This window comes from Camelus dromedarius, chromosome 4 (assembly GCF_036321535.1).
Source record: "Camelus dromedarius isolate mCamDro1 chromosome 4, mCamDro1.pat, whole genome shotgun sequence".
Taxonomy (NCBI): Eukaryota; Metazoa; Chordata; class Mammalia; order Artiodactyla; family Camelidae; genus Camelus; species Camelus dromedarius.
Window position 1 is genome coordinate 22,369,559 of NC_087439.1, and position 14,407 is coordinate 22,383,965.

The 14,407-nt window shown below is 36.2% G+C and overlaps 1 protein-coding gene across 4 annotated transcripts in view; it reads right to left on the bottom strand.

The window, feature by feature from the left end:
• The window catches only part of LRP1B (LDL receptor related protein 1B), a 1,592,931-nt gene that overhangs the window by 433,921 nt on the left and 1,144,603 nt on the right, over positions 1-14,407 (bottom strand). For all 4 annotated transcript variants that reach the window (XM_064484732.1, XM_031451350.2, XM_064484731.1 and 1 more), the window contains 2 exons: positions 7,754-7,888; positions 7,035-7,164 (listed from right to left, as the gene is read on the bottom strand). In XM_064484732.1, the coding sequence (XP_064340802.1) occupies positions 7,035-7,164; positions 7,754-7,888 (265 nt within the window). The remainder of the gene's footprint in view (positions 1-7,034; positions 7,165-7,753; positions 7,889-14,407) is intronic.

Genomic DNA, 14,407 nt, shown 5'->3' on the forward strand with positions numbered 1-14,407 from the left:
TTTGCCACAATATTTTCATCAAAACATAGCTATTCATTTAAAAATGCAAACCTTCTCATATCAACTATCACCTATGAGTTTCTTCATTTTCATTAATTTTAACTGCTAAATATATTCTATTGCTACATTCTGTCTCTTCTTTCACTCCATCTCCAGAAATAGAAGAGAACTTTCCCTAATTTAATCCTCCCATTTAAATTTACCTCATTTAATCTACCCAATATCCCAAACAAGGATATAGGCATTTGAGATCAAGATACTTCAAAAGCTCTCAAAGGTAGCAAATGTCCAGCCTAGGGTTCCAAATTGTGATGGACGCTGTTGGTGCTTCATTTAGACATCCTGATATCCTGTTCACTGTTTCTAGGTACTCCAGTGCCCTGCCTGTGTGTCCTTTTATCTTTAATAGCTCACATGGACAAGCCAATGGTTCGAAGCCAAGCTCCCTTGCTAAGTGAGGTTTACCCTCCAAACTTTCCAAGGCATCTGTCTGAGATCTAGATTTTGCTCACAGTTGAACCTTTGCTTGGTCTCTTTCCCTTTCCTATCCTGCTTCTCCTGACTTGAATTCTCATTCCAGGACCTGTATTTAGTGTACCTGATATAAGATGCAAACCCTGTCTATCTGCTATCTGTCCCCCATTCTTCCTGTTCCACCCTATTGCTCCTTCCTTGATACAATTCCTCCTACTCTCCCTGGAATCTGTCTCCTCTTTACATGCATTTTCTCCCTCTTCCTTTCTGCCAATTTCATCCCCTCTGCCTATGATTATGTGCAATATACTAACCCCGTATTAAGAAAGACTTTCTCTGTACCCTACTATCTTCTCAACAAATTATCTATTTTTTCCCTCTTCCTTTCATTGCCCAAGTTTCTGTCACTGTAGTGTAAATATGCTGGCTCCACTTTCTAATTATCTTTCATTTACTGATTCTTTATATTTGGCTTCTGCTCTTACCAACTCCTGGAATTTGTAACAACTAACCTCGCCATCCTGATCATCAATTGCATGTTCTCTTCTCTGCTTTTCTTTCTCCCAATCTCTTCACTGCTGGCATACTCTTCTCCCTAAACTCTCTTCCTTTGACTCCTGTGATACATTAATTTTCTGAGGACTTGAAATGGCTTTCTTTCGCCTTATTGTTAATATTCTTTTTTCCTCACTTAATCATTTCATCTCCTAACTGTAAACATGTTTCATTTTTGTTTTTAGACTTTTTTTTTCCTGTACTCTTCCTTGGCTAATTTCCTCCACTACCACTGTTTATTGTCGAGTCTGAACTCTGTTGGAATAAGTAGGAAGTGACTTAATACTTAGTCAACTCCGGATTCTATTTATGCTCTACTAAATATCTCTTCTCTAGAATTTGATATCTCAGGAAGAAGCCGTGACTTCCAAGACAATTCCAGTTTAAAAAAAAAAAAAAAAAACAAAAAACAGAATGAGACTGTTAAGATTCTCATGCATTAAAGACTAGATCTTCCTAATTCCAAACTTAGGTCTCATATCTATTTTAAAATCTTCTTCCCTCTCTCCAACTTTGACCTGTCTTCTCCTGGCCTGAGGACTTGCAGTGGCAAAGTCACACAATGTTTCCATTGACTCCTCTTTTCTATGTATTGTAGTCTCCCACTTGGACACTTGCTTCTGGCTCTCCATTACTTGGTTTGAGGGCAGAGAAAGAACCCGACCACCTGCTCCATAACACTCTCCTTGGGGTGATAAATAACCATTTCTAAGAATTCCTTAATTTAAAGAATGCTACTACTTCAACAAACTCTCATTACAGTCCTGATCTCTGCTTATGTGGATTGTCTGGGGCCGGGGCCAGGAGGCTTAGGAGAGAGGGTCCAGGACTGGATTAAGCTTCACTTGATAAACTGGGGGTGGAGTCATCACAGGAATAGCTTTAAAATGTGGGGGACCCTGTTGTCTATTTTATGGCCCCAACTTATCTTCCAGCTATATTATCTACTCTTCCCTACATGCACCACGTGTATTTATACTCTTGGCAATGGCCTTTGCTTTGCCACTACAGATTTTTTAATCATTCTGTTCCTTCTTCATATAATACATTCCCACTGCATCTCAGAAACTTCTCTCCTTCAAGTCTCAACAAAGCCTCTACTAATCACCACCGTTTAACTTTTACTACCTACTCTAATCATATACTCTCTCCTTTTTCTTAAAATTTAATGTAATTTTATAATTCTTATGAAAACGATCATTTTAACATAAAATTTAGATATGTGATTTAAGCTTAAGACATATCAGTCTAGTCTTTTTGTGCCCCCAAGGTTAGACTTACTTTACATTATGAGACTATTTCTTAACTGAAATTTTGTACTTGTTTAAGCTGGAAGTTTAAACAGAAAACTCACTGTGAACAGAAGCTACATCTTATTTATACCATCATACTTCACAGCGTCCACTAGCATCATGCACGCAAGAAGTAGTCTTATTTTGTCAAGATGTACTGAACTGAAGGCTGAGGAGGAGACGGAGACATCCCGACATGACCTGGTTTGGAATGTGTAGCACTGGATAAATGCTCATTGAATAAACTGACAAAAACTGAAATATATGTGGGTTTCTTTGCTTGATATTCTCAATTATCCTAGAGAGAAGTATAGTTATATGCTGAGATGGCTGTAGAAAAGACACTTAAGGAAAGGAGGTCTGAAATAACAACTTGAGGGCATTTCCTAGGTTTTAATAGAAAGGAGAAAGAAAACTACAGATCGACAAGTTAGCAGCAAGAGGCCTGTTAAACTGAACTGCAGAAATCCATAATAGGCCAGGCATAAGAGGTTCTCTACAGTACACTGAAGTGTACACTGAAGTGTTGGACTTATAAACATGACGGGAAGAAATTCTTTATTCAAAGCAGACCCACTTCCTTTCTGTCTATGATATTTCATAACTGAAACTATATTTATTCCTACCACCAGAATAATTATTCATAGTCCAGCAACTGATCAATTTTTTTTTTCCATCAAGGGTATAGTGATATATTGCTTAAATTATGAATTATAACTTTAAAAAGAGGTTTTTAAAATATCACATTAGAAGAGGACATTTTGATATTCAAGCTTATGGGTGTGATGTGGACACACTAAACTGAGTCATGTTTTTTGTTCTTGGAATTAAACATACTGATACCCTCCCTCCACATTCTTAACACGCAGTGGCAAGCGTCCACGTGGACGCAGTGGTAGGGCAAGTGCGTGTACAGAGGGTGGTAAAATCCAACTCTAAATTTAAGAAAAATTATCTTCCTAATTTTTCTGGCATCTTCTCATTATTGTTTATGCTCTCTTTCACTTATAGTTCTAACCTGCAGATTTTCATTATAATTTTGTGCTAAAATGTTAAAACTTGGTATTTTTGGTATTTTTAATGCTTGATATTTTTGGTTATTAATTTCTGTAATGCTTAACACTGTATATGGATTACATACCATGTAACACACATATAGATACACACATATAAAGAGCACAACCTTTGGGGTTTAGAGAAACTGAACTCTCCTACATATCAAGTTAATGACAGAGGAATATATTTTAAATTGCTGACTCAGTTTCCTTATCTGCTAAATGGGGGAAATAATACCACTCTAGGTTTGTTGTGAGTTTTTCAGCAGAGTGAAAGGGGACCCACTGGTAATTCTGAGCAAAGTAGTAACAGCTACTTATGCTTGGGAAGGACCATTAGGCCACGACAAGAAGAGACTACAGGAGCATAAGGGCAGAAGATGGTAACCCACAATCCAGAAATGTTGGCAAGAGTGGTAACGACTCAGACTAGGGTAGGAGCAGTAAAAATTGTGAGCAGTATTTTGAAGCCAAAAGTAGTAGAACTCCTGGTATACTGAACACAGAATATGTGAGAGAGATACCCAGGATGATACTGGGTATTTTGGTCTAGGTAACTGAAAACATAGAATTGGCATCAACTAATGGAGAGGTCATTATTGTAGAGAAAGGTTCAGTTTAGTTTTGGACCTGTTAAGGATAAGACATCGGATGGATCTGTTCCAGTTATCTACTGATGCTTAACAAACCCCTCCAAATTTAGAAGCTTAAAACAACAATCATTTGTTTACTCATGAATCTGCAATTCAGCCGGAGCACAGCAGGAACAACTCATCTCTTCTCTACATCAACTCTGGTGACACCAAGGCTGGGGTGACAGAACAACTGGGACATGATCATCTGAAGGTTCACTCACTCAACATGTCTAGCAATTGGTGCTGGCCGTCAGCTGGGACCTTCACGAGGGTTGTTGGCTGCAACACCCCTAACGTGGCCTCTTTTATGGAGCTGCTTGACTTCCTTAAAGTAAAACAGCTAGCTCCTTAGAGTGTCCCAAGGGAATCAGGGAGAAGTGTTATCTTCTTTGATGGTATAGCCTCACAGGTTACATAGCGTTGCTTTCATAATAGTCACAGGTCCACCCAAATGTAAGCGTGTGGAAAGGGGGCTTCACTCTTTTTTGGAAAAGTGTCAACATCACATTGTAAAAAAGAGCACGTGGGATGGCAAATATTGCTGTAACCATCTCGGAAAATGAAATCTGCCACAGATCTCTAGACAAAAATGTTAGATAAGCAGTTGAACATAAAAATCTAGAGTTCAGGAGGGAGGTCTGGTTTGGGTATACACGTTTCAGAGTCCTTAACATTTAAGTGGGATAAGACCACCAAATAAAGAAGAGAATAACATCAGAGACTAAATCCTGGGGAACTCTGACATTAAGGTGTTAAAAAGAAAAAGAAGTAAGAAAGGAGAATGAGTCGGGATGACTACTAAAACAGAAAAATCAGAAGAGGTGGCTTTCTTCTTCCTCCTATTAAGTCTTTGAAATCCATCTCAAGATCCTCCCTAGTAATAGCAACAGAGTTTGTTCAGCTATCCAGTGTATACTATTTGATTTGGTCTGGGGCCTGATTCCAGCTCAAGTGATGAAACATAACTTATCTAAATATGTCAAGACATTCTCTTCCCTTTGCCTACTGACTTACCTAAGGATGGGCATGTAACCCATTTCTGGCTAAGGTGAAAAAAAAAAAAAGACATTAATACTAAAACTTTCTCTTCCCAAATAAAACAATACAATCCAGCAAGAAAAAGGTTCTATCCTATCCCCCTCCTCTGTCTTTAGGTGTAAGCAAACTCTCTGAGGACGTGTCAAGTGTACTGTAATAATGGGGCTACAACATCAAGCATAAGACAAAATGTAATCTAGGAAAAGTGGTACGTGAAAAGGTAGAAAGAGAAGCTCCTACAGATTTAACACATTCTGTTAAAATTATGTCACTTGCATCCGTGAGAATTCCTAACCAATGCAGCTTTTTCAGTTTCTGTTTTATAATCTTAGTTTTAGCTCGAAGTGTGACAGATTTGTTGGCATGCTTTCTCTCGCCTATATTAAACTTCTTTGTTTCCTCTTTCACTGTACGGATATTATGACAATTGTGTAGCATTTGTCAAGAAAGAGAAGCAAGCAATGATACTGGGGAAAGTACATTCAACCTATAACAAATAGGAAAGAATGTGGATTTTCATGAGAGTTGATTTGATGTTTCACATAGATTGACTTCATTTCTAAATCACTGTTCCTTATACTTGTTTATCTAATATACCTTTGTGTGACCACCCTCGCTTCACTCTTTTTTACTCCAAAAGGCATAGGAGTTTTATTAACATAAAAATACCTACTTAAAAAAAAAAACCCTCTACAGTCAAGTCATAATAGCAATGTGAGAAACACAATAGGGAGGAGTAATATAAAATTTTATAATAGGACTGCCTTTACATTATTGTTTAAGGGAAAAATGGTTATCAGTCAGCAACTTACTCTTTACCAGCCACTGTACCAAGCCCTGGGGATGGAGAAACAGACCAAACACACATAGCTCTTCTCACAGAGATTTAGTAAAGAATAGAGACATCATCCAGCCCAGTGAAAAACAGTGCTACTGAGTAAATAAGTGTAAGTGAATAAGCAAGGATTAGTGCACAGGATTTATAAAAATAGAAGTACTGGGTGCTCTGGTATCATATAACAGAATGATAAAATCTGTTTGCAAAGCCAGAGAAAGATAAATAAAATTTATCAAGGTGAGAGTAGGAAGGAGAATACTGCAGGTAAAGGGGAAGAGCTGCTCCAAGGCTACGAGTGGAAGAGAATAGGAAATACTTTGAAATATTTCAAAAATCTAAGAAGTCCAACAGAGACTGAGAGAGTGAAGAGCCAGGAGCAGGAATTTGTGGTTGAAAACTTACATAGGGCTTGATTAAGAAGGATCATAACAGAAATTTCAGACTTTGGTGAGGTTAGGAGATCAACTGGGAAGTTACTGCAGTGGTATCTGTGTCATGCAAGAACAGATGTAATCAGGGTGGAGGCAATGAAGATGCAAAGTGGTAGACTGATCATGTTTGGAAGGAAAAAAAATCAGAATTTGGCGTCAGCTTGAATTAATTTCAGTTTTAGATATGTTAGGGTGTCCAAATGGAAATTGGAAATGTCAAGAAGACAGGTAGACATACTTACCTGAACTTAAGATGAAAAAAAAAAAAAAAAAAAAAAAGCTTGGGGTGAACATGTTGATACGGCACTTACAGATACATAAATGGAAACTGAAGCCTTAGAGATACTGGAGAATAAGGCTAGCTACCAAGTGGTTATTCCATTCACTCACAAATAACTGACTCCCTTATATGTAAATAGTTACAGGGCAGAGCTTTAAAATGAGAATCTAGAAAAATGTCGACGTGCTACTCATTTGGATTTATATACACATGAAAGAGCTGCATGATAAATGTGAACTCATCAAATATGTACTAAAATACACATGACAAAGTGAAAATAAACTTTTGCTCCTGTTTAGGTAAAATATTTTTGAGATTTGTTTTAGACATTATGACTAAAAATAAAAATTAATATTGATGTTTGGAGTTTTTTTAAAATAGACCTTAAGAAAATTCACCTAACCCCCCTCAAATATATATAAAATGTTAACTTTACCCTTTCTGTGGGTACAGAGTTATAGATCTCGGTTGATCCAGGCCTTGGGAAATAACCACATAACGGAAAGAACCATTGAGTCTTGCAACTTCAATTAAGTTGAAGCCATGATCTGCCCAATATATGTTACCTAGGAGAAACACAGACATGTTTATAATATAGCTGTGAGAAAAAAGTTACGTAATTATTTAATTAACCTTCTTAGCATTCCCATAACCATTAAAAATTATTTACTTCTATATTCTTTTTTAATATGTGCATTTCCTAAGCAGAAAGCCGTAACTAAATATGCAAATACTTCCCACTCTCACATATCTGTGGTTTACACCATATAATGATACACTCACATGTTAAAAATAAATTGAAACTTCTTTCACCTGAAGAAGGGCTCTATTTTTATTTTCTACTGACTTCAGGCAAAAGAGAACTTCTAACTTTTTTGTTTACCAGCTTCATGGAACTCTCAGGAGATTTGGGCAAAGTTAACACTACATCATCTACTTCTACATAAAAACACTTATCCAAGGCTCAAAAGCATTAGAAAAAGTGAAGCCAAAAGCAAAAGATGCTATTTACCCCTGCGGCTAGAAGTACCAAAAAAAACCCAAAAAACAAAAAAAACCCCACTATTATGAGTTAGAAACAGAATTTTTATGAAGCAGACTGAGCCCCTAACAATATACGTGCGAAACCAAAACAGAGGAAGTCATGGGTTGTACCAGCAATCCAGTCAACGGCTATCCCCTCCACTCTTCCCAAGCCATTAGTAACGATGTCTTCTTTCCAAGTCTGATCTCTTTTAGCCCGGCTAATTTTATTGAAGCCCATGTCTGTCCAGTAGATGGTATCATTTTCTATGGATAAAAAAGGAAGGAAAAAACACATGGAAACACACTATAAAAGGTACTGACTGACATATGTATTAGGAGGACGTATTACATCAGTATTTGGGGGCAGTTATCATCCTGGTTGTGCTGGAGCGTAAGTGTTCTTCAGGAAAATTTACTAGTACAAATGGTAAGAAAAATACGAAAACAACATGAGAAAATCTAGTCAAATGGTTTTTTAAGAAGCATTTTTGAAATATATGTGGAAATAATGTATCACATACTTTTACTTTTTTTTCTTTATTTCCCTACTCATTTTAACTTGGTAAATACTTATACCCCATGAATTTTCTAACTTGATATCAAACCATATTATTTTGGACTATAGTTTCTCTCCTAACATCTATTCTTGTGTCCGAGTCCTCTAAATATAATGAGAATATCCTGAAGATAATCAGCAAAGTCTCAGAGTAGATGGAGAATGGAAAGAAGCATAGGGGCATTTCAAATATATCAAGGGTGCTTTAAGCATAAGGTCATTCAAAACGTACAAAGCCTTAAAAATACCTTATCATCCAATTATTCCTTTCGAGGTAACCTTCCCAAATGTCAACTACAAACCCCAGGCATTCTTTTTCAAACTCTCACTGTACAAATGGGCTTAAGAACACTTGAAGAATGACTCTATGCTATCACAGAGTCTTTAAATAACAGTGCTTTTTGAATATTTGAATGAAAAATGTGTCTAAAGACTATAAACGAAATATATTACATCTGCATGCATATGTATAAAGGGTAACAATTATAGACCAATGATGCTAAATACAGTTACCAGAAAGACACTGGGGACAAATCATTAAATAATAAATTTGTCACCAACAAGTTAGTTTTTGTGTTGTGACCTACATGGCCATTTGGAGAACAAATCCTTTAAGACCAATATAATTTCCATCTGGCACAGTGACAGACTATGGAAATAAAGAAAAAGCTATTAGTATAATAAAGCCATTTATCAGGACGTTTGGGGATTCTCCTTCAAACAAAATATAGCCTAAATTCTTTTACCTATTTGGGGAAAAATTTCAAATAGCCTCTATTCCCAACAGTGGTTAAGTCAGATAGACAACTGCTTGAAGCAGAGCAGACATCATTTTCAAATATGTATCTGGAAAACAAGGACTTGTTTGATTTTTTCCACTTTTGTCAAAGTATCAGTTAATGTGTTTCCATAATTGAAAGAGTGAATCAATCAACAAAAGTAGTCATTATTTTTCATCAATATTAAGTATTACATGTAGAGTCCAACTCTTGTGCAAACATTAGACCCATACATCCAGCTGCCTACTTTATTATCTCCACTTGTATGTAGAAAAGGCAATCTTGATGTGCAGAGGACAAATCCTGAATTTCTGCCTGACACCTGCTTTTCCTGCAGTCGTCCACATGGCAGCTCCCCATGCCATGGTGATATATATGGTGGAGGCTACCTCCCTCCTTTGTTTCTTGGGCTTAAAACCTCCTATTGTCCTTGATCACCTTTTCTCACACTTCACATTGAATCCGTCACCAAATACTCTCATCTTTAATCTATTACTAAATATTTTGGCTCTTTTCATCCTTCTTTCAAATCCTACCCCTCATCCCACCACCTCACACTCTCCATTTATAATGCAATGCGAGCCATGACTAACTCTCACCCGAAGGGCTGCAAGAGCCTCTAACCCGGGGCCACCTTCCAGTCTTGCCTCAAGATTCCCCTTCCCTCGTGAGTCTCTTCTCCACTTAGAGGCCATCGTTACTCTACTAAAAAGTAAATAAGACCATTTATCTCCCCATCACTCAGACTTTCTAATCACTTTCCATCTCATCCAAGGTAAAAAGCAAAGTTGCTTCCCAGGACCTTCATCATCTACCCACATCCTTCAACACTCTTTCAGCACCTAACCTTCCACTCTCCCCTCTTCTCACCCGTCTCCAGCAACAAGACCTTCCTCTTCCTAAAATAAAGCAAATACTGTTCAGTCTAAGGGTCTTTGCACTACTTCGTCTTCTGTTCGGAATGCTCTTTTCCTAGATACCTGCACAGCTCTTTCTTAGCTCCAATATTCCCCTTTCTTATTAAAAATTGCCCTGACTACTCAATAGAAATTATTTTCTGGCCATGCTCCATTTCCCTTAAAAACCTATTTTTCTCCATAGCAATTATTACTGTCAAACACATTATATAATTATTGGTTGGTTTCTTTAGTGTCAGTCTTGTCTCACAGAAATATAATGTCTTTGAGGGCTGGGATTTAATTTTCTTCACTGCTTTATCCCTGGCACCTGGAATAGTCCCTGGTACATAGTAAGGTGAAAGTACACATCTGGTGAATAAATGAATGAATGTGATGTGCTGTACAAAGACTGGTTGGGAGAGGAGAGAAGGAAGACACAGATCTTACCATGAGAAACTTTACAAGCTAATTAAGGAACAGAACGTATGCACATGAAAAATGACCAACAATTCATGGTAGTGTGGCATGAACAGCATATAGGTAGTAAAGACAAGTGTTTTTATGAGTTCAAAGAAGACACTGACAAGAACTTCACCAGTATTAGGAAAAAAAGGACTCTAAATGTTTATGTGACCTTACTTTCATATTACTAAAAGATTAGCCAGCTCTGCAAAATTTTATTCTCATTTTTTCTCACATACACCACTACATCTTGCATATACTTTTACCATATTGAGCTGAAATTGCACCTTTGCCTTTCTCCTTAGAAAATGACTATGAGGCATTTCATAGGTAGGGAATGTAACTGACCCGACCTTTGCCAACACAGTCACATGTTCAGTAGACACTTCATGAATATTCAATATGTGGATAATAGATTAATTTGTAATGCTGCGGCAATCTCTAAATGGTTAAGTAAGATCATAGCACTGAGGAACTAGAGGTTTCCTTGTATTCTTTTAGGTATATTTGCAAGAATAGTAAGTAAATCAATCATGTAGTGATGCATTAAGGAGGACCATCACTCATTCATAACCAAATCTCCTTTTGTTATCAATGTTTTCACGTATATATTAGACATCTACACACTCTAAATAGAATAATTTCATCAAGATATAAGAATATGTTTTCTAATATCTGTGAAAATTTGTAAAATAAACATAAATTAGGGTGAGTGACTTATTTAGTAACAGAATCAGGCTGAAAGATGACAGAATTTTACAACAAAGTGTAAAGATACAAAATGGAAATATATATGAAAATAGTAAGAGAAGAAAAGGCTATCATAATTATATTCTGACACTTCCAAAAAAATTTTTTTCACTTTAATTATCCCCATTCAACAGATACTTATAGAATTCTTAATATGTGCTAAGCATTCTTATGGCCATAAGAATACAGTGAATGTGACAGACAGACCCTGAAATCATGGAATTTGCTTCTGGAGTTGAATTTGGAGTAAACTAACTTAAGGCACATGATAATAAGTAATGTATAATATAATTGTAAAACTGGCAAATAAAATGTGTAATTTAAGGTAATAACACATAGTGGCCTATTTCCTTACGATTAATTAACAAACACTTATTGGTCACCGTTGTGGACACACTAAACTCCATTTTATCTTGGGCTGTTGGGTCCTAGAAAATTCAAAGCCATGTTTCATGCTATTTTGGAAAACCCTATACAAATACGGGGGGGAAAAAGATAAAATACAATGTATAAGGTTACCATGCTTCTCTCTTCTAATGAAACAATCACCAGCATACTAGGAAGGTTTCTGACCAAAGTAAGAGGAGTCTAAAACTGGGTTCTTATCATTGTTCCACTATTTACCATGAGGCTTGCACAAAGTTATCTCGTCTCTCCTGGCTCACTTTCCTTGTATAAACATAATTTGAGAGAAAGCAAGAGAGATACAAACATAACTAAGAGAAAGCAGAGTTTAGATGACTGTTAGGTTCTCTTTCAATTTTGTTCTAAGCTAAGAATTAATTTTTTACTTTCACTTAAAGGGAATATAGTATCCCAAAGTACTGTCCAATTTTAGCTGTAATATAGATCTTCCTTTTCCCCTGTAAGTTTTCCTCATATTAAGTAGCTCTATTGTCTGGAGCTAAAAAGGTTAAAGCATATGATTTTTCCCAGAACATGCTACTAGTTGCTATTAAGTCACTTTTTTTCCCCAAGTGCACAACTTTACATCTATTCTATTAAATGCCAGCTTGTTAAATTTGATCAGGGATCCTGCCTGTTGACAGTTCAAAAAAAATCATATGTTATCCAATGAATCTTTTTTGCGATATCCACAAACTTGGTAAATAAGTTTTATATATCTTTATTCAAACTAGTGATAGAAATGTATAGAACTGGATCCCTTTGAGACTAATTGTTTCACTGTTTACTATGCCTTTGTAATTTATAATTTATGCATATTTAAGTGCACAAACCTTAGTGTAGCACTTAATGAATTTTTCTTATGGAATATAGCCATGTAACTACCACCCAGATCAAGATACAGATCACTGTCAGCATCTCAAAGGTCCCCTTTGTGTTCTGCCCAAATCAGAAGCCCTCATCTTCCCCAGTGGGCAGCCACTATTCTGACTTTTATCACCATAGACTGGTTTTCCAAGTTTGCTATGATATCATACAGTACATTTTTTGGCTTGACTTCTCTCATTCACTATTATGATTATTATACTGATCCTTTTGGCTGCACATAACTTGCTTTTCTGTGGTGTGAAAGTATCATAAATTGTGTATGTATTTTAGACACTCAGATTGCATCCAATTTCTAACTATTATGAATAATGATATGAACATTCTTGCCCATGTCTTAGAGCGGACATACACTGTCATTTCTGTTGGGTACATGCCCAGAGGGAGAATTGCTGAGTCACAGCATAGCTTTAGTAGGTAGGATTTATTTTAACACATTAATCAATTATCTCAAACAATTTTCCCCCAATTAAGAATCTAGTCTAGGACTTTCTATAACTACTATTGAACTCCACTAGCACCTTCATATTCAACTGATTCAACCATGAAGACCTCCATGAAGCACAGATGAACCATGCAAAAAATTCTAAAGATTCTTATTTTCAGGAACTAGCCATCATGTTTATCTATCTTGGTTCATAGTGTTACATTGTCAGGTAAAGGACAAATGACTGGCCATCTGCAACAATGTGGACGAAGACAGAGTATTATGCTTTGTGAAGTAAGTCAGACAGAGAAAGACAAATTCTCTATGTTACCATTTATATACGGAATCCAAAAAATAAAACAGAGGAGTGTATATAACAAAACAAAAGAGACTCAGAGATATAGAAAATAGACTAGTGGTTACCACTGGGGACAAGGAAGTGGGAAGAGCCAAGACAGGGGTATGGGATTAAGAGATACAAACTACTGCATATGAAACGGGTAAGTAACAAGGATATGGTACACAGCACGAGGAATTATGGTCATTATTTTGTAATAACTTTAACTGGAGTATAACGTATAGAAATATTGAATTACTATGCTATACACCTGAAACTAATACAATATTATAAATCAACTATACTTCAATAAAAAAATTAATGAGTAAAACTATGAAAATAAATGAGAAGGGCTGCATTCCAATAATACTTTGTTTACCAAAAAAAATTACTTAAACAGAAATTGAAGTACTAAAATATACAAATTTGACTAGCTTAATTTTTCTATCTAGTTTTTTTGTTTCCATCCTGTTGGATCCATTATACTCTCTCATATTTTAAAAATAGATGATTATGCTCAATCCCGAAAGTTAACTTAACGGAAAATTCTGTATAAAGTGTGTTGTCATTTCTTTGTAACCTTCAGACTTGAGTTCTAGAGGGTATTTTATCTATGGTTATTCACCTATTGTCAACCGATACACTCTCTACTACTCTGTAGAGACAGCTGTTAGGATTTTGTTGTTATATTTTTAGCTTTTGTTGTTACGTACAAATAAGATCTGGCTGTAGGGAATCAACACAAACTTGTGGCAGCAATGGTATAGAGAACCTGCACTTTTAACTCCGATTGTTGGATCCACAAAGAACAATATCCCCCGCCCTGCCACCACTCCAACTCTTACTTGGACTTTCTTTGCTACCACTTTCAGATGAGCTTTGGTTGCAGACAACTTTCTCACCTTTAAGGTCAGAAATATAAGCATTTCTTAAGAAAAAAAAATATATCAGCAGTGATCTTAACAGGCCCAGGAATATAATTGTTTCTACATTCGAAAAGACTTGTCTTAAGGCTACACAATCCATTAACTCCTCTAGTTCAGCTAAGATAATGGTCTCCAAACTGATTTTCATTCTAAAACTTTGACAGATATGACAGTTACCTCTAATCTAAACCTTCTCTTTCACTCTTTCAAATATCACCTTCTCTAATTTTTGGAAAGAAGAGACTGGCATATCACTCCTACATTTTCCAATCATGTTTCTCAATGCAGTATTTCATTTCTGTCCTGTCTCATTTCAGCCCAGATACAGGACTCGGCTTTTTTTTTAATTATTTAAAT